This window comes from Macaca mulatta, chromosome 15 (genome assembly GCF_049350105.2).
Source record: "Macaca mulatta isolate MMU2019108-1 chromosome 15, T2T-MMU8v2.0, whole genome shotgun sequence".
In the NCBI taxonomy this organism is placed as follows: domain Eukaryota; kingdom Metazoa; phylum Chordata; class Mammalia; order Primates; family Cercopithecidae; genus Macaca; species Macaca mulatta.
The window spans coordinates 83,379,137-83,404,792 of NC_133420.1; the positions used below are offsets into that span (position 1 = coordinate 83,379,137).

General features: G+C 38.3%; 1 protein-coding gene across 3 annotated transcripts in view; it reads right to left on the bottom strand.

The window, feature by feature from the left end:
* CCDC171 (coiled-coil domain containing 171) overlaps positions 1 to 25,656 on the bottom strand; it is a 387,879-nt gene that overhangs the window by 199,870 nt on the left and 162,353 nt on the right. For all 3 annotated transcript variants that reach the window (XM_015117649.3, XM_028835151.2, XM_015117650.3), the window contains exons 17-18: positions 23,055 to 23,559; positions 22,211 to 22,327 (exon numbers count right to left, since the gene is read on the bottom strand). In XM_015117649.3, the coding sequence (XP_014973135.3) occupies positions 22,211 to 22,327; positions 23,055 to 23,559 (622 nt within the window). The remainder of the gene's footprint in view (positions 1 to 22,210; positions 22,328 to 23,054; positions 23,560 to 25,656) is intronic.

Sequence of the window (25,656 nt, forward strand, 5' to 3'; positions counted from 1 at the left end):
CCTCGAGAAGGAATATAGCCCTGCCAACACCTTGATTTTAGCCCGATAAGACCTATTTCAGACATCTGATCTCCAAAACTATCTGATAATAAATTCATGTTGTCTTCAGCCAAAGATTATGACAAGTTGTTAGCCCAATAATAGGAACCTGGTATGTATGCCCTCACACATTTTTAAGTTGACATCTAAAAAATTTTCATCATGTATTTGTAACCAGTTGTATGCTGTAAATTTTGGCATAAAAAAAAAAAAAAAACTAACACATTCCTCCTTTAAATATAACCAGTAGAGACCAGGTGCAGTGGCTCACACCTGTAATCCTAGAACTTTGTGAGGTCAAGGCAAAAGGATCGCTTGAGGCCAGGAGTTTGAGACAAGTCTGGACAACATAGTAAGACTCCCATCTCTACAAAAAACAAACCTTAGAAATCAGCTGAGTGTGGTAGCACACATGTGTAGTCCTAGCTACTCAGGAGGCTCAGGCAGGAGGATCCCTTGGGCCCAGGAATTCAAAGCTGCAGTGAGCTATGATTGCACCACTGTACTCCAGCCTGGGTGACAGACAGAGAGAGAGACCCCATCTCAAAAAAAAATTAAATTAAATTAAATGTAACCAAGAGAATCTAAATGCAGGAAGAGTTGGCCCTTACCATAATACATTTTTAAAACACATGAACAAGCTCTTCCCTAATAATCAGAAATTCTGCCTCATTTGTTTTCTCCAATATCTCGTATTTCTATTGCCCTTCTGCTAATTTATTGCAATATGAAACTTACTATCCTATCATCATTTTCTACAATAAAAAAATACATATATAAAGTAAAATTGAAGCCAAGCATGGTGGTATACACTTATAATCCCAGCTACTCTGGAGGCTGAGGCAGGAGGATCCCTTGAGCCCAGGAGTTGGAGGTCACCTTATTTTCAAGCTAAAAAATTTCATGAATGTTGGCAAAAAACACAAGACTTCTGGGTGAGAGACAAGGGGCTTTGACACTCATGGCATAGGAAACAGCAGGAGCTTCATATGCACTACAGTTCCTCTTGCTCCCCAAGTCCCATGGAGGTGACACAGAGTGTCCCAGGCTAATGCTGTGCATGTAGTGGGTTTGTGTCATAGCTGAGGAATCCAAAACTTAAGAAGCCCAAATCTTTTACAGTGAGCTAAAAACAAACCTGCCTGATCTTTCCCCCAAGGGAAACATTATTTTCATTATACTGGAAAGTAAACAAAATGTGTCCTCTGCTCTGGAGGGAGGTACTGTCTTTATTTTCCAAAGCTGTTTGCTACATAAACTTCCTTGAAAAGATAGCTAATAAATAAATAAATAGAAAGCTGTCAGTGCCTCTGCTCACAAAATATGCAAAAACACAAGACCTGTGGAGAATTTTCTCCCAACAATTATAACTATTCTCTTGCATATACTTTCGAGTTCCTTGCTGCTCTTTCTTTCCATTGTATTTACCTGGCAAACCCCCACCCTGATTAAGTAAAAACCTCCTATGCCCTGACACCCAAGCAGTTGATCATCTGATGAACTTAATCTCCCACTCACCTGAATGATTATTTCTCACTTTCTTCGCTTCTCAAATAACTAATATCTTCTCACCCTCCTCCATCTCAATTGATAGTCTTGCTTATTTCACTAAATAGTAGCGAGCAGAAAATAATTTTCACATATATCTACTACCAAATCTACCAACCTACCTGCATCTGTACCCATATACTCTGCCTTCCCTCCTGTTACAATGCCTGAATTGTTTGTGCCAACCTTCCTCCCCACTTTTGTGCACTGGATCCCATCCCTTTCATCTACTCAGAGACTTTACATCTGCCAATTGTGCCTTCCCTCATGTATTAAGATTTTTTTTCTTTCATTCATTGAATCATTCCCCTTACCACACAAACACATTGAATTACCACTCATCTTAAAACAAAAACCTCCCTTGACCCCTAAATATTGCTCCTGCTCCAACTCAATGTATCTGCTTGCCTTTCATAAAAACTATCTTTAACACAACTCACTTTCTCTTTAACAGACTGCAGTCGGACTTTGTCTCAACTACTCCATCAAAGCAGTCCCTTCAAGGTCATCAGTTATCTCCATCTTGCCAAATTTGGATTCCTCAATCCTCATCATATTCACCTTAGCAGCAGCATTCCACGTGATTAATTACGCTCCTACTTGTGAAACACTTTATTTGGCTTATAGGTTACCATCAGGGTTCACCAACTAACTCACTGGCTATTCTTCAGAATCCTTTGCTATATCCTCCTCATTTCCAAACCTCTAAATGTTGAAAGGTCCACAAATCCTCAGAGCTCTTCTAGCTATACCCACTCCCCAAGGCAGTTACGTCCCACCCCAGCCAAAATCTGGGTGGAATGCAGGCTTCACTATTTTAAAAAAGCTCCACAGGTAATTCTAATGTACAACCAGGGTTAAAATCACTACCCTACATGACTTCATCCAATAGCACATGTTATTTAAATAACACTTATACTGAGAGCACTTACAATTTTAACTGTCATGACATTTTTCTTAAATTCAGATATCCAGCCACCTACTTGACACTTAGGTGTCTAATATATTTCTCAGACACAACATGTCAAAAAAAACTCTTGATTTTCTCTTCCTACTTGTTCCTTCTCTAATCTCCCCATTTCAGTAACTCTTGCTTCAATTTACCATTTGCCTAAGACAAAAACCTTGAAGCCATTCTTGATTCCTATCTTTCTTTCACACCTCACATTCAACATACATCAGCAAACCCTATCAGCTCTATCTTCAAAATATTTCCAGACTCTAGCCAATAACCAATGCAATGATGTTATACTATTCCGAGCTACCATTGTTCCTCACCTTAGAACACTGTACCCTTACTACCTACACCTTCAATTACTCATAGAAGTTAGAGATAATCCTTTAAAAGGTTAAATCAGATCTTGTCATTCTTCCACTCAAAACTTTTCGATAGTATCCCATCTCATCCTGAATAAAATCTAAAGTTCTTACCATAGTTTACAAGGATCTGCATAATATGGGTGCAGGTGTTCACCCTGCCCTTGCTATCTCTCTGACATCATCTTCCACCTTTCTCCCACTATTGACTCTGGTTCTGCCACTTGGGCCTCCTTGCCATTCCTAAAAATATCAAGCACGTTCCTTTGTTAGGGTTTCCGCACCTCAATTCCCTCTGCTTAGAATGTCCTTTCCCCGACTACCACCCTTTCCCCTCAGATACTTTCATGGCTCATTTCTTCAAGCAAAACACAGGCTTACAGCCCAAGAACTCCAAGCCTTTGAGTACCTACTCAAAGGAAATAAAAACATACGTCCAGCAAAAGACATGTATATGAATATTCACATCAGATTTATTCATAATACTCTAAAGCAGAAACAACTCTACTGCCCATCAATAAGTTAATGAATGAACAAACTTTGGTATAACCATAGAATGAAATATTACTCAGCAACAACAAAGAACAAACTACGGTCACAGGTAATACAGGTGAATCTCAAAAACATGCGAAGTAGATGAATCCAGATATATAAGAATACAAATTGTATGGGTAGTACGAAATTTGGCCTCACCTAAGGAGAAGTCTGGCCATTTTCCCAGCTCCTGGGAGATAACCTCTAAAACTTTGGCATTTCTGGAGTGATTAGTGTTTTTTGTATTCGTGGTGGCCCCTAGGACCACATCTGATAGTTTGTAATTATATGACTCATGCTGAGCATCTGAAAGCTTATGCTAACTCTGGATAGGGGCTGGCCATGCCTGAAAGACCAACCATATGATTAGCGGGTTGGGGCTTTGAGTCATATGGTATCACCCCAATCTTCAAGAAGAGGAAGAGAGCTACATATTGAGGTCAACAATGTGGAGCATGATCCATTCAATCATGCTTATATAATGAAGCTTCAATTAAGAACTCTGGACATCAAAGCTCCAGTGGGTTGGTCATACTCCATGCATATTATCATATATCAATATAGGGAAGGTAACACATCCTGAGGACAACAGAAGCTTCGCATTTGGAGCCGTCCCAGACTTCACCCTATGTGTCTCTTCCTTTGGCTGGTTCTAATTTGTTTCCTTTTGTTATAATAAAACTGTAATCCTAAATATAAGTTTCCTGAGTTCTATGAGTTGTTCCAGAAAACTGTCCAACCTGAAGGAATCCATGTGGGACCCCAAATTTGTAGCCAGCTAGCCTGAAGCGAGGGTGGCCCTAGGGACCCCTGAATTTGTGGTGTCAGAAGTGAGGACAGCCTTTGGGAACTGTTCCCTCCACCTGTGCAGTTCAGCCACACTCCTTTGCACTGTATGACTCCATTTTTATAAGATTTATGAAATTCTTGAACAGAAAAAACTAAAGTGACAGAGAAGACACCAGTGGTTGCCTTAGACCAGGTAGGAGCAGGGGTGATTGACTCCAAAACAGGTGAAGACAATGTGCTATACATTTTCTTGTATACATTCTAGTGTATACATTTTTCACAACTAGTCAAATTTTACAGTTAGATGAGCACATGTTATTGCATGTAAATTATATCCCAATACATTTGGTTTAAAAGAAAAAGTTCTATGTCTGATATTACTGAGAATGCTGTTCATTCTATCACTTGATATCTCTTTTTATTAAGAGCTGCAGAACAGTTTCCTATCTACTCTTAGCCCAAGGAACACCTGTATTTTTCGTAAATTTTGATTTTTCTTTAATAACATAATTCACAACTGAATCCTCAGACCAAAATGTGAACACAAGTGTCTAGGCCATCATAGTTGACTTCTTCAATGTCATTCCTGGCTTGAATTTGCTCCTTTTTCTGCTTAGGTTTTAATGAATATTATGTTGTCATATTTTATAAATATCTATAAGCTGTTATATTTTTTCTGGAAAAAGGGGTAAAAAATTTTTCTAAATATATCTGTAATATTTTAGTACAGATTTGAAGGAAAATATTTTCTTTTATTCTTTTACAAAAATCTGAAAAGATAACTATGTTGCTTTGTTAGGTAGTATCTGGATATCCAACTTAGCTTTCTTAAAAAAAAAAAAAAAAAAAAAAAAAAACCTTCAGGCTCTTAGAAGTTGCCCAGAAATTACCCATAAACTACAAAATGTGTTCACGCCTCATCTATGCTTCCTAAAATTATTTTGATTTTTTATATTATTTTAGATCTGCATTATAAAATATATTCTATAAAAGACGTGAAAGTAAGATTTTTGCTTAGTCATGAAAACTTCCAAGGATGAATTATCCATTTGAAAATTGCTCTTAAAAACTGATAGGCAAATAAAATTACAATTTAAAATACAAAATATCTGTTCACTGTAAAACTCTTTCAACTTTTCTGCATGCTTATAATTTTTCATAATAAAATGTTTGAAAAATATGGGAAAATGTGAAAGTAATAATATAAGAAATCACAAAATTTTTTTAAATCTGTAAGTTAAATTATGACTCCCCAAAATAGACACTAGCAGCTGAAGCACCAGAAATGATACTCCGATTGTGCTTGTTTCAGTTCCAGATATGAGTGAAGTTATATAAATAACAAAATCCTATTCACAAAACAATTTTTTAAAATAACGAAATAATAAAATCCTCTAAGTCTCTTCTCAAACTTGACTGTGCATATTAATCACTTGAGGATCTTGTTAAAATGCACATTCTGATTAAGTAGGTCTGGAGCGGAGTCTGAGATTATGCATTTGTATCACATTCCCAGTTGACGCCAATGCTCTTGGTCCATGGACCACAGGGAGTAGCAAGATTCTTTTTATAATTTTTTAAGACTCAATAAACCCTCAGCGCTTTTAAATATATGCCAATAACTGTTTATCAATACCAGTATATTTTCTTACCATTTTGAACTTCCTTAGTATGAAACCTCAATGTTGAGTTGAACACAACCTAGGCTTAATTTGCTTGAAAGGGTCGCTATGACCTCTAGAAAGTTAACTCAAAGTACGCAATAAAAAAAGTTCTGAGTTGTACTAGCAGGGGTATATTTGGGTCATCTATCTTCTAGATAATTAAGATGTAATTACAGAGGAAATGTGTGACAAAATATGTTAACATTCTACTTATATCCATCTATTCCTGTGTTTGTTCAGAGATATTTCAAAGCAAATCAGCACATTTGTTTCTATCTTGAGAATTTTAGTCTGGACCAGTCATATCAAAAAGTCCAGCTATCTAAAGAATTCTTTAGTCCATTCCCGTAATGATTGATATCCTAACCCTTCGGTGGAAGTAACATTCTCCCCTGTTTGAGGTAAATGATCTCTTGCAGGCACACCATTTGGATACCAAGAAGAGGTAATTTATCTCAAGTGGGCAAACACTATAATGAAAGCAAGAAGGTTGCCACCTGTCCAGTATTTACAGAGGCAACATGAAAACTGGGGTCTTTGCCCACTGCCTATAAGTTCATCATCAAAGTTTAGGAAGGTAGCAGGGGCAGCCACCTTTAGCACTTTCTATGCATTGAATTCAACCTATCATTATTGAACTTCCTATTTCATGAAAAGGTAAGAAGTAATATGCTGGTCCCATTAAGACATCAGTACACAAGAAAGAAATAAAACAATGAACATTTACAGGACATTTACAAACACTAGGCAGGTTATATTTCTTAATGTAAGGAGAAGCTAGGAACTTTTATTAGCCAAATTTTACAGATTAGAATACTGAGGCTGAAACGAGATTAAGTGATTTGCCCAATAACATACAAATAGGAAACAATGGTGCCCAGATTCAAATTTAGAGTTCAAGTTCTTAACCAATACTTTAACGTATATCCAACATGTTTTACAGTACATTTTCTTTCTTAGTTAATACTATGCATACAATTCAGAACTTACTCTAAACAGATAAAAACCTACTCTTTAAAAAGACTGAATGTTTTTTACCTTAGAACAAAGATAACATGAAAAGCCACACAGTTATTATTAAAAGCTTAGTATTGGCATACATGCACCACAGTTTTCCTGGGGCTAAAAAGAAAAAGGGTCAGTGATGCTATTAATTTGTAATCCCAATATTTAAAATGGGTTTAATTTTTAGCAAGTTCTCAAAAACAAAAAACAAGAAGTACAAAAAGATAAAAACATACTTCTGCCTCATAACAAACATCTTCTTTCACTTCAGAATTTTTAGAATATTTACTAAACAGATTTCCCCAAGATTCCGTCATTTCAATTTCCTGCTTGGCTAAAATAATTAAGATACTTCTCATAATTTAACATGATTCAAAGGACAATGAGTCAATTACAAATCAAAGCTGAACTGATATTCCTGCTACCTGTCCTATGATGAAAATATCCTGTTGTGAATTGCTTAAATTATGGAATATACAAATAATTAAATATTACTCAGAACTTAAAAATCATTCTCTAAAAGAATATTAATAGAAATGGAAAAACCCTCAAAAAGTAAAACTTTTTTAAAAATGAAATTATGACACTGTATCATAAGCAAAGTACAGTATCACTTCTGTGAGTTTTCCTGTAAAAGATGTACAAGCTGAACCTAATCATGAGGAAACACCAGACAAATAAAAACTAAGGGATATTCTACAAATAACTGGCCTGCAATCTTCAAGAAAGCCAAGATCGTGGCCAAGAAAAGACTGAGGAACTCTTCCATACAGGAGACTAAAAAAACATGATTAAATGCAACACATAATTCTAAACTACATCCTTTTGCTATATAAAGAACGCCGTTGGGACAACTAGGGAAAGTTTCATGGTATCTGAAAGACAGTAATGTATCCATGTTGATTTCCTAATGTTGACAGTTGCATTCTGGTTATACAGGAGAATAACCAGAATGCAACTTTGAAATGCACACTAAAATAAGCAGTCTTTGAAATGCACACTAAAACAAGAGGGAGTGGCACAGCATCATACTATCAACCAGCTCTCAAACTGTTCAGCAAAAAGAAAAGCTCTTTGTTATGTACTTGCCACTTTTCTGTAAGTCCGATGTTATATCAAATTGACTTTTAAATGATGATATAAACTTATGTACTCTATGATATTATCAACATCATTTGTAAGTCTATTAGTGGATGGATAGGAGGAAAGGAGGAAGGCGGGAGGGAGGGAGGGAGGGAGGGGAAATACATATTCAAATGTTAACAGTAACTACTCCTAATACACAGCAATGAAAAAGAATGAAATCATATCCTTTGCAGCAACATGGACACAGCTAGAGGCCGTTGTTATTAGTCTGTTTTCACACTGCTGATAAAGACACACCCGGGACTGGGCAATTTACAAAAGAAACAGGTTTATTGGGCTTACAGTTCCACATGGCTTAGGAAGCCTCACAATCATGGTGGAAGACAAAAGGCACGTCTCACATATGGCAGTGGCAGAGAGAAAATAAGACTCAAGCAAAACAGGTTTCCCCTTATCAAACCATCAAATCTTGTGAGACTTATTCACTACCACAGTAAGAGGGAAACCAACCCCATGATTCAATTATCTCCCACTGGGTCCCTCCCACAACACATGGGAATTATGGGAGTACAAATCAGAGATTTCGGTAGGGACACAGCCAAACCATATCATTCCACCCTGACTCCCTCCCAAATCTCATGTCCTCACATTTCAAAACCAATCATGCCTTCCCAACAGTCCCCCAAAGTCTTAACTCATTTCAGCATTAACTCAAAAGTCCACAGTCCAAAGTCTCATCTGAGACAAGGCAAGTCCCTTCACCTATGAGCCTGTAAAATTAAAAGCAAGTTAGTTACTTCCTAGATACAATGTGGGTACAGGCATTGGGTAAATACGGCCATTCCAAATGGGAGGAATTGGCCAAAACAAAGGGGTTACAGGCCCCATGAAAGTCCAAAATCCAGGAGGGCAGTGAAACGTTAAAGCTCCAAAATGATCTCCTTTGACTTCATGTCTCATATCCAGGTCACGCTGATGCAAGAGGTGGGTTCCCATGATCCTGGGCAGCTCCGCCCCTGTGGCTTTGCAGGGTACAGCCTCCCTCTGGCTGTTTTCAAGGGCTGGCACTGAGTGTCAGTGGCTTTTCCAAGTGAACAGTGCAAGCTGTCAGTGGATCTACCATTCTGAGGTCTGGAGGACAGTGGCCCTCTTCTCACAGCTCCACCAGGCAGGTGCCCCAGTAGCGACTCTGTGTGGGGGCTCCTCCCCCACATTTCCCTTTCTCACCACCCTAGCAGAAGTTCTCCATAAGAGCCCCACACCTGGCCGGGCGCGGTGGCTCAAGCCTGGGCGACAGAGCGAGACTCCGTCTCAAAAAAAAAAAAAAAAAAAAAAAAAAAAAAGAGCCCCACACCTGCAGCAAACTTCTGCCTGGGTATCCTGGCATTTCCATACATCTTCTGAAATCTAGGCAGAGGTTCCCAAACCCTAATTCTTGACTTCTGTGCACTCGTTGGCTCAACACCACGTGGAAGTTGCCAAGGCTTGGGGCTTACACCTCTGAAGCCATGGCCCAAGCTCTACGTTGGCCCCTTTCAGCCCCACGGCTGGAGCAGCTGGGACGCAGGGAATCAAGCCCCTAGGCTGGCCACAGCATGGGGGACCCTGGGACTGGTCAACTAAACCATTTTCTCCTAAGCCTCCAGGCCTGTGATGGGAAGGGCTTCCATGAAGACCTCTGACATGACCTGGAGACATTTTCCCCATAGTCTTGGGGATTCAGCTAATCGTTACTTATGCAAATTTCTGCAACCCACTTGAATTTCTCCTCAGAAAATGGGTTTTTCTTTCTATCATATTGTCAGGCTGCACATTCTCTGAACTTTTATGCTCTGCTTCTCTTATAAAACTAAATGCGTTTAACAGTACCCAAGTCACCTCTTGAATGCTTTGCTGCTTGGAAATTTCTTCCACCAGATACCTTAAATCATCTCTCTCAAGTTCAAAGTTCCACAAATCTCTAGGGCAGGGGCAAAACACCGCCACTCTATTTGCTAAAACGTAACAAGTTTACGTTTAAGCAAGTCTTACAAGATCTGATGGCTTGATAAGGGGAAACCCATTCCGCTTCATTCTCCTTCTCTCTCTTGCTGCCACCATGTGAGACGCGCCTTTCACCTTCCACGGTAATTGTGAGGCCTCCTCAGCCATGTGGAACTATAAGTCAAATAAACCTCTTTCTTTTGTAAATTCCTTCCTTGTAAAGACAAGGACATGAGATTTGGGAGGGAGTCAGGGTGGAATGATATGGTTTGGCTGTGTCCCCACCCAAATCTCTGCTCCAATACCCTTCAAGTTCCTCATCTCCATCTGAGACCACCTCAGCCTGGACCTTATTCATATATCTATCAGGCTTTCAGGCAAAGCCATTCAGTAAGACTCTAGGAAGTTCCAAGCTTTCCCACATTTTCCTGTCTTCTTCTGAGCCCTCCAAACTGTTTCAACCTCTGCCTGTTTCCCAGTTCCAAAGTCGCTTCCACATTTTCAGGTATCTTTTCACATTTTCAGGTATATTTTCAGCAACGCCCCACTCTACTGGTACCAATTTACTGTATTAGTCCATTTTCACACTGCTGATAAATACCTGAGACTGAGCAACTTACAAAAGAAAGAGGTTTATTGGACTTATAGTTCCACATGGCTAAGGAGGCCTCACAATCACAGTGGAAGGTGAAAGGCACATCTCATATGGTGGCAGCAAGAGAGAGAAGGAGAATGAAGCGGAATGGGTTTCCCCTTATCAAGCCATCAGATCTTATAAGACTTATTCACTGTCATGAGAACAGTATGTGGGAAACCACCCCCATGATTAAATTATCTCCCACCAGGTCTCTCCCACAACACACCAGAATTATGGGAGTACAGTTCAGGATGAGATTTGGGTGGGGACATAGAGTCAAACCATTAATAGCCATTATCATAAGCAAATTAACACAGGAACAGAAAAACAAATACCACGTTTTTACTTGTAAGTGGGAGCTAAGCATTGGGTATACATGGACATAAAGATGGGAACAGACACAGGGGACTACTAGAGCAGGGAGTGAAAGAGGTGGGTAAGGGCTGAAAAACTACCTATTGGGTACTATGCTCATTACCTGGGTGATGGAATCATTCGTATCCCAAACCTCAGCATTACACAATATACCCATGTAACAAATTGGCACATGTACTCCCTGATCTAAAATAAAAGTTGAAATCATTAAAAAAGAAAAAGTAACAGTAACCATTCTTGTGTGAGCTGAGTGATAGAAAAATATTTTTTGTTTCTGTTATTTTTATTGTTTTCTATTTTTTTCAAGTTTTCTGAATTGACCGGTTTTCCTTTGTAATGGTAGGGCGGGGCAGTAGATGTGGAGGTAATAAGTGACATTTGCTTTTTAGAACGTGAATCCTCTCTATGTTAGGTTTGTTGATTAGTGGATTCATCTACAAACCATCCCTTCTCTGTTGCCACCTTCTAGCTAGCCAGCCAGGAATAACCATGTGATTCAGGTTCAGGTCAATGAAACAAGAAGAGAAGACTGCTGGGTGAGCTTCTGGGAAAGTTTTTGCCTTCCTGACATAAAGGAATATATTCAGCAGCCATATCACTTCACATCTGTAACAGCTTTCTTGAGATATAATTAAACATCATACAGTTTGCCCATTTCAAGTATACAAATCAATGTTTTTTAGTATATTGACGGAGTTGTGCAACTATAACCACAACCAATTTTAAAACATTTTTATCAACCCCAAAAGAAACTCTATATCCATTAGCAGTCACTTCCCATACTCCCTTAACCCCCACTCCAGCCCTGGGTAACCACTAATCTACTTTCTTTCTCTAGATTTGTCTACTCTAGACATTTCAAATAAATGGAATCATGCAATATGTGATCTTTTGTCACCATCCTCTTTCACTTTGCATAATGTCTTCAGGGATCATTCACGTTATAGCATGTAGCAGTACTTTATTGCTTTTTATTTTCTTTATTCCTTTTTTATTAGTTTATTACTTTATTCCTTTTTTATTCATCATTTAGATATCTATCCATTAATCAGTTGATAGACATCTGGGTTTTCTCTTCACTTTTTGACTCACGCATACTGATGCTATGACCATTTGTAAATGTATCCAATTCACAAACACTTGAATTGGTTTGTGTTTGTATGAATGTATGCTTTCATTTCTCTTTCTCTTGGATACATTCCTAGGACTGAATTTCTGGCTCATACGATAACTCTATGCTTAACTTTTTAAGGAACTTCCAGACTCTTTTCCAAAGCATCCGTATCCTTTTCATTCCCACCAACAATGTATGAATGCCTTCACATTTTGCCCTTCCCTCTTCCTTCTTGCAAAAATGCAATCCTGATGCCTGAAAGTAGAATAGCCAGCTTAAAACTAAGAGGCACAAACACGAACACATTAAGGATAGCAGAGAAGAAAGACCCAGTCTAGATTTCTACTTACCTCTAGACTTTCTTTTATTTGGGAGGAAAAATTCCTATTTGATTAAGGTATTTTAAATAGGGTCATCCAATAATTACAAAGAAGGCAAACCTCTTCCAAACATACAATGTCATTCTATTCAGAGAATAAACTTCTCCTTGATCTTTATATGCTAATTTATAACAGAACCATCTTTTTAAAATTTATAGCTACATATAATATTTAAATTACCTTGAAATTATAAGATAAACCAATGTATTTCCATCTGATCTTATTTTTTATAAAATGTATTATTCTGTTAATGCAATAAATATTAATAATGACCAATATATGAACTAAGCAAAGTAAGCAAACCAGTAATCAAAGACTCTTCTAAGTACTTTAAAAATGTATTCATTCAGTCTTGTAAATAACTCTGTGAGATAGGTAAAACTACTTTCCCCCATTTTATATATAAAGAAATTGACGCACACATGATCTAAATAACTTGCCCAAGGTCACACAGCTAGTGTCAGAACCAGCATTCAAAGTCAGGCAGAATTCCTACTTAACCCTAAAGTATTGCCTCCCCTGTAGAGCAGCTTAGCAATTTTAGGATAGAAGATTAATAAATAGTAGCCTGAAAATGTATAAAGGAGTATGTGTGTGTGTGTGCATGTGTGCATGCATGCTCATTTATGTTATACTCTACTCTCACAGTGAAATGAGTAATAAGGGGACAACTATTTTTTAGCACCCACCAAATGCCAGGTATTATATACAATGCTCAACAAGTATTATCTCACTAAATCCTCGTAACAGCCAGGAAGAAGACAATATCTTCATTTATAGGCAAAGAATCTGAGACCCAGTAAAGTTAAATAACGTGCCCAGTTTCACACAACTGATAATTAGATAAATGATAACTAGATTTGGATACAAAATCAAATCTGCTCTGTTCAAAGCTAATGCTCTCTCTACCATACAATAAAGTTTACCTGTTTAGGTTATTCATATGCAAAATTGGAAACTCCACATGACTATATAAGCTCTTATGGTTTTATATTTATCACTCTCATTATTATCTCTTTGTAACTACTCATACGCTTTAACTTTCTGAAAATACGTTCCCATCCTTTCTGCCAAAATACCTGAAATTTCTACTACAAAAATATAACTTAAAAGGAAAACACATGATCCTGGAAAAATATTACATAAACAAACCCCTCCAGAGAGGGTCCACACTGATAATTTCATGTTAGTCCAATAATATTCCATTATCTACCTGTCTGGACCATATTCCTTCCAGTATTTCTCATGACTGTGATATATCAGTAATTCTCTCCCTTTATTAACAATCACTTACTCTTCTCAAAGTAGTGTTTCTTAGCCAACAAACATTTAAAACTTCCCCTAAAAAAAAAGTTTTCCTGAACTTGCTATTTCCTCTAGCTGTTAGAGGCACAGCCAGGTCTAATATCAAAGGCACCTCTGCTCCTAGATTTAGGCAAGCATGTAAAGACACCACCTTCTACTTGGTAAATCTTACCTATGCATGTCTTTATCAGGGTCTTAATTACTGCGTCAATATTTTAACACTGAAAGTGTTGTAAGGGGCCACTTTTGGAATGTGCTCAGAGGAAATTACTGCCTCGTTTTATAAAACTTCTGTAATTTGACCCCATGCCAATGATACATCTTTCTTCCAATATGAATAATGGAAAATATCCTTTATTAATCACTATCTATAAGCCAGGTCTGCTAGGCATGGATTTTCATTCTCATCCCTTTAATGTCTGTTCTTTCCATTCTTTGTTTATTCCCACCTCTGTATCTCTGCTTAACCATGCCCTTAGTCTGAATGCCATCTCTCCTCTCTAACCTGCCATCATTCTAAGCCTAGCTAAATCACAAGTTCCTCCCTGAAGCCTTCCCTATACTCATAAGCCCACACTGAGCAGCACCTTCTGTAGATTCTCGTAGCATTAAAAGCTGTACCTCTTCATTTCATCCTTAATTATATTCTGCTTGAAGTCGCTCATGAGTTGTCATTCTTGTTCTCTAACAATTGTGCACATTTTCTATAGTATCAGACCAATTCACACATTTTATCTCCTAGAATATATATATAACACAGTGACAAGAAAAAATACATTAAATAAATTAATAACATAAACAAGATGATAGCTTAAGAAAGTAATCTACTTTTAAGCGTCATACTTACAAAGAATATTGGTAACATAAATCTCCTGTTTCTTTTCTTTATATATATATATACTTTTAAGTTCTGGGGTATATGTGCAAAATGTGCAGGTTTGTTATATAGGTATACATGAGCCGTGTTGGTTTGCTGCACCATCAATTCATCATTTACATTACGTATTTCTCCTAATGCTATCCCTCTCCCAGTCCACACCCCCGACAGGCCCTGGTGTGTGATGTTCCCCTTCCTGTGTCCATGTGTTCTCACTGTTCAACTGCTACTTATTAGTGAGAACATGTGCTGTTTGGTTTTCTGTCCTTGTGATCGTTTGCTCAGAATGATGGTTTCCAGCTTCATCCATGATCCTGCAAAGGACATGAACTCATCCCTTTTTGTGGCTGCATAGTATTTCATGGTGTATATGTACAACATTGTCTTTATCCAGTCTATTATTGATGGACATTAGGGTTGGTTCCAAGTCTTTGCTATTGTGAATAGTGCCACAATAAACATACGTGTGCATGTGCCTTTATAGCAGCATGACTTATGATCCTTTGGGTATATACCCAGTAATAGAATTACTTGGGTCAAATGGTATTCCTAGTTCTAGATCCTTGAGGAATCGCCACACTGTCTTCCACAATGGTTGAACTAATTTACAATCCCACCAACAGTGTCAAAGCATTTCTATTTCTCCGCATCCTGTCCGGCATCTGTTGTTTCCTGACTTTTTAATGATCACCATTCTAACTGCTGTGAGATGGTAACTCATTGTGGTTTTGATTTGCATTTCTCTGATGACCAGTGATGATGAGCATTTTTTCATGATTGTTGGTTGCACAAATGTCTTCTTTTGAGAAGTGTCTGTTCATATCCTTTGCCCACTTTTTGATGGGGTTGTTTTTTTCTTGTAAATTTGTTTAAGTTCTTCATAGATTCTGGATATTAAACCTTTGTCACATGGATAAATTGCAAAAATTTTCTCCCATTCAGTAGGTTACCTGTTCACTCTCATAATAGTTTCTTCTGCTCTGCAGAAGCTCTTCAGTTTAATTAGATCCCATTTGTCTATTTTAGCTTTTGTTGCCATTGCTTTTGGTGTTTTAGTCATGAAGTCTTTGCCCATGCCAATGTCCTGAATGGTATGGCCTAGGTTTTCTTTTAGGGATTTTAGGTCTTACATTTGTCTTTAGTCCATCTTGAGTTAATTTTTGTGTAAGGTGTAAGGAAGGGATCCAGTTTCAGCTTTCTGCATATGGCTAGCCAGTTTTCCCAGCACCATTTATTAAATACAGAATCCTTTCCCCATTGCTTGTTTTTGTCAGGCCTGTCAAAGATCAGATGGTTGTAGACGTGTGGTGTTATTTCTGAGGCCGCTGTTCTGTTCCATTGGTCTATGTATCTGTTTTGGTACCAGTACCATGCTGTTTTGATTACTGTAGTCTTGTAGTATGAAGTCAGGTAGCGTGATGCCTCCAGCTTTGTTCTTTTTCCTTAGGATCATCTTGGCTATGCGGGCTCTTGTTGGTTCCATATGAAATTTAAAGTAGTTTTTCCCAATTCAGTGAAGAAAGTCAATGGCAGCTTGATGTGGATAGCACTGAATCTATAAATTACTTTGGGCAGTATGGCCATTTTCACAATATTGATTCTTCCTACCCATGAGCATGGAATGTTTTTCCATTTGTTTGTGTCCTCTTTTACTTCCTTAAGCAATGGTTTGTAGTTCTCCTTGAAGAGGTCCTTCACATCCCTTGTAAGTTGGATTCCTAGGTATTTTATTCTCTTTCTAGCAACTGGAAGTGCATGGGAGATCACTCATGATTTCGTTCTCTGTCTGTTATTGGTGTATAGGAATGCTTGTGATTGTTGCACATTGATTTTGTATCCTGAGACTTTGCTGAAGTTGATTCTCAGCTTAAGGAGATTTTGGCTGAGACAATGGGGTTTTCTAAATATACAGTCATGTCGTCTGCAAACAGAGGCAATTTGACTTCCTCTCTTCCTAATGGAATACCCTTTCTTTTTCTTGCCTGATTGCCCTGGCCAGAACTTAAAATGCTATGTTGAATAAGAGTGGTGAGAGAGGGTATCCTTGTCTTGTGCTGCTTTTCAAAGGGAATGCTTTCAGTTTTTGCCCATTCAGTATGATATTGGCTGTGGGTTTGTCATAAATAGCTCTTATTATTATGAGACACATTCCATCGATACCTAGTTTATTGAGAGTTTTTAGCATGAAGGGCTGCTGAATTTTGTCGAAGGCCTTTTCTGCATCTATTGAGATAATCATGTGGTTTTTGTCTTTGGTTCTGTTTATGTGATGGATTTTGTTTATTAATTTGCCTATGTTGAACCAGGTTTGCATCCCAGGGATGAAGCTGACTTGATCTTGGTGGATAAGCTTTTTGATGTGCTGCTGGATTCGGTCTGCCAGTATTTTATTGAGGATTTTCACACTGATGTTCATCAGGGATATTGGTCTAAAATTCTCTTTTTTTGTTGTATCTCTGCCAGGCTTTGGTATCAGGATGATGCTGGCCTTATGAAATGAGTTAGGGAGGATTCCCTCTTTTTCTACTGATTGGAATAGTTTCAGAAGGAATGGTACCAGCTCCTCTTTGTACGTCTAGTAGAATTCAGTTGTGAATCCATCTGGTCCTGGGCTTTTTTCAGTTGGTAGGCTATTAATTATTGCCTCAATTTCAGAACCTGTTATTGATCTATTCAGAGATTCACCTTCTTCCTGGTTTAGTCTTGGGAGGGTGTATGTGTCCAGGAATTTATCCATTTGTTCTAGATTTTCTAATTTATTTTTGTAGAGGTGTTTATAGTATTATCCAATGGTAGTTTGTATTTGTGTGGGAGCAGTGGTGATATTCCCTTTATCATTTTTTTATTGCATCTATTTGATTCTTCTCTCTTTTCTTCCTTATTAGTCTTGCTAGTGGTCTATTTTGTTGATCTTTTCAAAAAACCAGCTCCTGGATTCATTGATTTTTTGAAGGGTTTTTTGTGTCTCTATCTCCTTCAGTTCTGCTCTGATCTTAGTTATTTCTTGCCTTCTGCTAGCTTCTGAATTTGTTTGCTCTTGCTTCTCTAGTTCTTTTAATTGTGATGTTAGGGCACTGATTTTGATCTTTCCTGCTTTCTCTTGTGGGTGTTTAGTGCTATATATTTCCCTCTACTTACTTCCTTAAATGTGTCCCAGAGATTCTGGTACACTATGTCTTTGTTCTCATTGGTTTCCAAGAACATCTTTATTTCTGCCTTCATTTTGTTATTTACCCAGTAGTCATTCAGGAGCCGGTTGTTCAGTTTCCATGTAGTTGTGCGATTTTGAGTGAGTTTCTTTTTTTTTTTTTTTTTTTTTTTTGAGACGGAGTCTCGCTCTGTTGCCCAGGCTGGAGTGCAGTGGCCGGATCTCAGCTCACTGCAAGCTCCACCTCCCGGGTTTATGCCATTCTCCTGACTCAGCCTCCCGAGTAGCTGGGACTACAGGCGCCCACCACCTCGCCCGGCTAGTTTTTTGTATTTAGTACAGATGGGGTTTCACCGTGTTAGCCAGGATGGTCTCAATCTCCTGACCTCGTGATCCGCCCGTCTCGGCCTCCCAAAGTGCTGGGATTACAGGCTTGAGCCACCGCACCCGGCTTTGAGTGAGTTTCTTAATCCTGAGTTCTAATTTGATTGCACTGTGGTCTGAGAGACAGTTTGTTGTGATTTCTGTTCTTTTACATTTGCTGAGGAGTGTTTTATTTCCAATTATGTGGTCAATTTTAGAATAAGTGCGATGTGGTGCTGAGAAGAATATATTCTGTTGATTTGAGCTGGAGAGTTCTGTAGATGTCTATTAGGTCTGCTTGGTCCAGAGCTGAGTTCAATTCCTGGATATCCTTGTTAATTTTCTGTCTCGATCTGTCTAATATTGACAGTGGAGTGTTAAAGTCTCCTATTATTATTGTGTGGGAGTCTAAGTCTCTTTGTAGGTCTCTAAGGACTTGCTTTATGAATCTGGGTGCTCCTGTATTGGGTGCATATATATTTAGGATAGTTAGCTCTTGTTGAATTGATCCCTTTACCATTATGTAATGGCCTTCTTTGTCTCTTTTGATCTTTGTTGGTTTAATGTCTGTTTTATCAGAGACTAGGACAGCAACCCCTGCCTTTTTTGATTGCCATTTGCTTGGTAGATCTTCCTCCATCCCTTTATTTTGAGCCTATCTGCGTCTTTGCATGTGAGATGGTTCTCCTGAATACAGCATACCAATGGGTCTTGACTCTCTATCCAATTTGCCAGTCTGTGTCTTTTACTTGAGGCATTTAACCCATTTACATTTAAGGTTAATATTGTTATGTGTGAATTTGATCCTGTCATTATGACGTTAACTGGTTATTTTGCCCATTAGTTGATGCATTTGCTTCATAGCGTCGATGGTCTTTACAATTTGGCATGTTTTTGCAGTGGCTGGTACCTGTTCTTCCTTTCCATGTTTAGTGCTTCCTTCAGGAGCTCTTGTAAGGCAGACCTGTTGGTGACAAAATCTCTCAGCATTTGCATGTCTGTAAAGGATTTTATTTCTCCTTCATTTAAGAAGCTTAGTTTGGCTGTATATGAAATTCTGAGTTGAAAATTCTTTTCTTTAAGAATGTTGAACATTGGCCTCCCACTCTCTTCTGGCTGTAGGGTTTCTGCCAAGAGATCCACTGTTAGTCTGATGGGCTTCCCTTTGTGGGTAACCCAACCTTTCTCTCTGGCTGCCCTTAACATTTTTTCCTTTACTTCAACATTGGTGAATCTGACGACTATGTGTCTTGGGGTTGCTCTTCTCAAGGAATATCTTTGTGGTGTTCTCTGTACTTCCTGAATTTGAATGTTGGCCTGCCTTGCTAGGTTGGGGAAGTTCTCCTGGATAATATCCTGAAGAGTGTTTTCTAAGTTCGTTCCACTCTCCTCATCACTTTCAGGTACACCAATCAAACGTAGATTTGGTCTTTTCACATAGTCCCATATTTCTTGGAGGCTTTGTTCATTTGTTTTACTCTTTTTTCTCTAATCTTGTCTTCTCATTTTATTTCATTAATTTGATCTTCAATCATGGATATCCTTTCTTCCGCTTGATCGAATTGGCTATTGAAGCTTGTGTATGCTTCATGAATTTCTCATGCTGTGTTTTTTCACTGCATCAGGTCATTTATGTTCTTCTCTACGCTGGTTATTCTAGTTAGCACTCCTTTAACCTTTTTTCAAGATTTTTAGCTTCCTTGCAATGGGTTAGAACATTCTTTAGCTCGAAGAAGTTTGTTATTACTCATCTTCTGAACCCTACATCTGTCAACTCGTCCAAGTCATTCTCCATCCAATTTTGTTCCCCTGCTGGCAAGGAGTTGTGATCTTTCGGAGGAGAAGAGGTGTTCTGGTTTTGGGAATTTTCAGCCTTTCTGCTCTGGTTTCTCCCCATCTTTGTGGTTTTCTCTACCTTTGGTCTTTGATGTTGGTGACTTATGGATGGGGTTTTGGTGTGGATGTCCTTTTTCTTGATGTTGAAGCTATTCCTTTCTGTTTGTTAATTTTCCTTCTAATGGGCACCTCAATCTCAGATCTGGTGGAGTCTGCCAGACGTCCAGTCCAGACCCTGTCTGCCTGGGTATCAGCAGTGGAGGCTATAAAACAGCAAGTATTGCTGCCTTATCCTTCCTCTGGAAGCATCGTCCCAGAGGGGCACCTGCCAGATGCCAGCCAGAGTTCTCCTGTAAGAGTTGTCCGTCGGCCCCTACTGGGAGGTGTCTCCCAGTCAGGCTACGCGGTGGTCATGGACCCACTTGAGGAGGCAGTCTGCCCATTATTAGAGCTCAAATGTGCTGGGAGAACCACTGCTCTCTTCAGAGCTGTCAGGCAGGGACGTTTAAGTCTGCAGAAGCTGTGCCCACAGCTGCCCCTTCCCCCAGGGCCTTTGTCCCAGGAAAATGACGGTTTTTATCTATAAGTCCCTGACTAGGGCTGCTGCCTTTTGATCAGATATGCCATGTCCTCAGAGCTGGAATCTACAGAGGCAATCAGTCTTGGCGAGCTGCGGTGGGCTCCGCCCAGTTCACACTTCCCAGCAGCTTTGTTTACACTGTGAGCATAAAACCACCTACTCAAGCCTCAGCAATGGTGGACGCCCCTCCTCCCACCAAGCTCCAGCATCCCAGGTCGTTCACAGACTGCTGCGCTAGCAACAAGGATTTCAAGTCAATGGATATTAGATTGCTGGGCTCCATGGGCATGGGACCTGCCAAGCCAGGCACTGGAGAGAATCTCCTGGCCTGCCAGTTGTGAAGATTGTGGAAAAAGCGGAGTATTTGAGCGGAAGTGTACCATTCCTGCCAGTACAGTCTCTCACAGCTTCCCTTGGCTAGGAAAGGGAAATCCCCCGACCCCTTGCACTTCCCGGATGAGGTGACGCCCCGCCCTGCTTCAGCTCACCCTCCGTGGGCTGTACCCACTGTCCAACCAGTCTGAATGAGATGAACAAGGTACCTCAGTTGGAAACGCAGAAATCACCCATCTTCTGCATAGATCTTGCTAGAGTTGCATACTGGAGCTGTTCCTATTTGGCCATCTTGGAAGCACTCAAATCACCTGTTTCTTAAACCAAATCTAAAACTATTTCTGAGCTTTTTCAAGAATGTCCAGTTCTGCTTTAAAGTTATAATACCAAAATTCTTAAAATATATTTAGTTCAGAATTTTATTTCAGACTCCAAACCCAGTATTTTGAGGTTCTGCCAACACATTAAATATGCACATTGCTTACCAACATCAATGGCCACAACTTAAAAATAATCTTTAAGTTTCCTACTACAAAAGTCTAGGTTTAGATATTTGAAATCACAATGTATGATCTATATTTGCACAGTGGAAATGTCTAATTAAATCCCAAATTATCATTATATCCAGGCTTACATTTCATTAAACAGGCAAACCTTAACAAGTCCATTACACAATTTTAACAACTAATGTGTCTGAAATGACCATAATTAGTCCAATTAGTTTTCATTGAACCTGTCAGACAAAATATCATGCAATCTGAATCATTTTTAAAAACTTGCATTTTAAACCTTTGTAAATCGCTGATAATAGGTGGTTCCACACCAGGTGGGAAGGAGCAGACTATCCGAATTAATTGTATCTAAAATACACTAGAAAAAGTAAAAAAAAAAAATCACAAAAAGAGAGAGAAAAATTTTCTACTGGCTCTCACATTACTCAAGCTTATGAAATTTACAGCCACAAGCAGAAGTGAAACAAGGCCAAAACATATGAAAGAACATTGCCAGTATTACTTAATAAAAAGCTAATGATGAGCTTTCCATAGGAAAAACAGATAGAAAGAAAAAAAAAATAAGGTGGATACATTCACCAAGAAAAGTCATTTCCCCATAAAGACAAAATTTATATTAATTTACATCATTAAGTACAGAATTAATCTCTCCGTGACTGAATAAAATAAAGATAAAAATAAATTTATTTTCTCCCTATACAGTTTATTAGAATTTGTGCCATAAAGAATTTCTGGACATTTGTTCTTAAATGTATTTTGCAAGGACATAAAAGAAGGAACCATACCTGTTTTACCAATGACATCTTGTAATTCAGTCATAGAACTGATTATTGCAGCAAGAAGGTCAGAACTGGTGAGCCAACTGAGCGCTTGTAAACAACGCAACTGCTCCTTTTGATGTTCTATAAAATTGAAAAAATCCATTGTAAAATTCTACAAAACTTTATTAAAATCTATATTTAAAATTCATAGCAGTGTTCAGCTATTTAAGAAACAGATCAAACCCTATTGTGAACATTGCCTACTGTGGAAAAATCTATTAAGAAATGTTAGATTAGCTCAACCTAATTTACAAATAACTGTAAATGACACCAAAAAAACAGAAAAAAGAAATTTTCTTTGGTTGTACTTACACTACTTAATAGTCTGCTTTTTAAAAATAAAAACAAGTCATTTCTTCAAAATAGTTAAGCATTCAAAAACAACTGGAAAATTTACATTTGTCTCATTTTCATACAATTCTTCAATATATTTTTAACCCATTTCATACTTATTCATAGAAACTGAAAATAAATCATACTGATAATTTGAAATAGGGCAGTTTTTGATTGACATAACTGAAAAATCACTGTATAAACTCTTTGCTTTACTGCAGAGGATTCCAATATAAAACAAGACAAAGTTCAAATTATATGTATTTGTCACCTTCGCTTAAAAAAAAAAAACCAGCCTAATTTATACAAAATATTCACTTATCCATACACACATATACATACATATGGAGACTATGTTATATTATTTGGCATATTACATGATTTTTTTAAAGTTTTTCCATAATAGCCAGATATAGTCACACTGTATATTTCACTTACATGCAACCTATATTTTTAAAAGCACAAATTATCTTACTTGGAAATTGATGCTTGTCTTTGGGCTCTCCTGTGCACACTAACATGCCTATGCCTTCTTTGAAACTCTCCATCCAGGTAAAAAGAGAGGCACATGATTGGCCCAAAATCTTGAGTCTGTTTGCTGCCAAAATTGCAATAACAACTTTCCGAAATATACGTATCAATCCTTTGAATATTTTCTTTTTCATCTTGGCTTCCTCTTGCTTCTTTTCCTCTACAGTTGACAAAGCCTGGGCTAGAGTTCTAATTTCCAATTTGAACAACTCAAAGGTGTTGACCTGCTCCTGGAGAAAATCTCTCTGTGTAGACAAGGCGCATGATCGGCTATAGAGGGGATATAAGGCACCAGCCATCAATGCACAGGCTGCCAGCAAGGATGTCTGTTCCCTTTGAGTCTGTGATAACAGTTTTTTGAAGTGTGAATTTTCGAGAACCAACTGTTCATGTGACTTCTCAATATGGTTCAATTTTTCCATATTTTTTTCAGCAATTTCTTGAAATTTCTATGGAAGAGGTCAAACAATATATTTGATCATGAAACATAGAGGCATTATATTAATTTCCCTTTACGCAAAGAAAACAAACTTTTGCTGACAACCACTTCTTCGAGCTCTTCAAAAGATACATGTGCTAAAACAGCCAAAATATAAATAAGATAGATAGGGCAACAGTGAGCCAAACAGCTTAGATCTGAATGTGCACATTGATTTTTAAATCCTCTCACATAGAAGCTTTACGTAAAGTAGAACACATAAATTTCAGAGTATTTCATGAATTTCCTATAGACTTACACATAAATACACAAATTTAGAAAAGAAAAATATGCTTTCTCTGTATAATTTCTCTTCCTCCACTCCTCACTAATTCTTCATTCCTACTTTTAAACAGAAATGACACTGCCAATAGAGGGGTTCTTAGATGTAAAAAAGACTTTACTTTTTACCAAAATAAACAACCGGTTCAATCAATGATATAATGAATAGCACGGTCTACCATTTACTGCATGAGAAGGCACTGTCTCTCATGGATACTCACTTATTTCAGTTTCTGTCTTACCTCCTCATGACAGAAAGCTGTATGCAGCGCATCTCCAGTGGTGACAGGAAATACTAATTGTGACCTGGGCCTCAGCAGCCCTCTGCTCCTTTTTGCCTAATCAAGGTGCTTACAATACAAAACTTAATTTGAAATAAAAAGAAATTTAACTGTAGGAACCACAATTAATCACTAGAAAATAAACTGGCTCTCTCTATGAAATCTTAACCTAATCAGTAAGGAATCTTGAAAGACAGAGTAAAATCAAGAAGGGCAAGGCACAATGGCTCACGCCTGTAATCCCCGTGTTTGGGAGGCTGAGGTGAGAGGGTTGCTTGAGCTCAGGAGTTTGAGACCATCCTGGGCAACATAGCAAGACCCCATCTCCACAAATAAAAATTTTAAAAAAATTAGACAGGAATGGTGGTGCACACCTATAGTTACAGCTACTCGGGAGGCTGAGGCCAGAGAATCAATTGAATCCAGGGAGTTCAGGCTGCAGTGAGCCATGATCATGCCACTGCACTCCAGCCTAGATAACAGGGCAAGACTCTGTCCAAAAAAAAATAATAATAAAATAAAATAAAAAATTAAAAAATTAAAAAAGGAAGAAGACAAAAGAAAAGAAGAAAGAAGAAAGAAGAAGAAGAAGAAGAAGATAACAGATCCCAATTTGCTTTACTATTCACTTATTATTCAATAAACATTTATTGGAGCCAGGCATAAGGGCTCACACCTATAATCCCAGCACTTTTGGAGGCCAAAGTGAGAGGATCGCTTGAGAGCAGGAGTTTGGGACCAACCTGGGCAACAGAGTAATATCCTGTCTCTACAAAAAAATTAAAAAATAATCAGCCAAGTGCGGTGGTACGTGTATAGTTCTTGCTACTCAAGCGGGTGAAGGTGGGAGGATCTCTTTAGTCCAGGAATTTGAGACCAGCCTAGGTGACAGTGCAAGACCCTGTCTCCACAAAAAAAAAAAAAAAAAAAAAAAAAAAAAAAATTGCATTGATTAGTTACTAAATTACACGTACTCGGAAAAGGGACAAGTAAATCAGCTAGTGTGGTATAACGCTATGATAGAGACATTCCAGGTTGCCAGAGGAATACAAAAGGGCACTAAAACAAACTTTGGCAGCCATATTCTATCAATGGGACTATGTCCCAGAACTCCACAGAAAGACCACTAGTAAAGCAAGTGGTGTCCCACAGGGAGTGCTAAAAGGAGCAAGAAACTCTGAGAAGCAGTAGCTATGCAGACTGCTTGCAAGAGGATGTGCGACAACCCTCTTAAAGCAGGCACACTTTAAGGAAAAATAAAACTTGACACTTGACTTGTAGCTAGATTAAAGCAGGAAGACTCGCATGTGGAAAAGGAAGAGCCAGAAAATAGCATAGTATGCTCTAAGGATGGCAATAATTCAGAATACCTGAAGAACTGAGAGAAATGATGGAAATTTGGAAAGTACACAGGTAACAGAGGACTGAGTACCTAATGTGCTATACTAAGAAAGTTAACTTTATCTGGAGAGGTATGAGAAGCCATAAAATCCTGGAACTGTCCT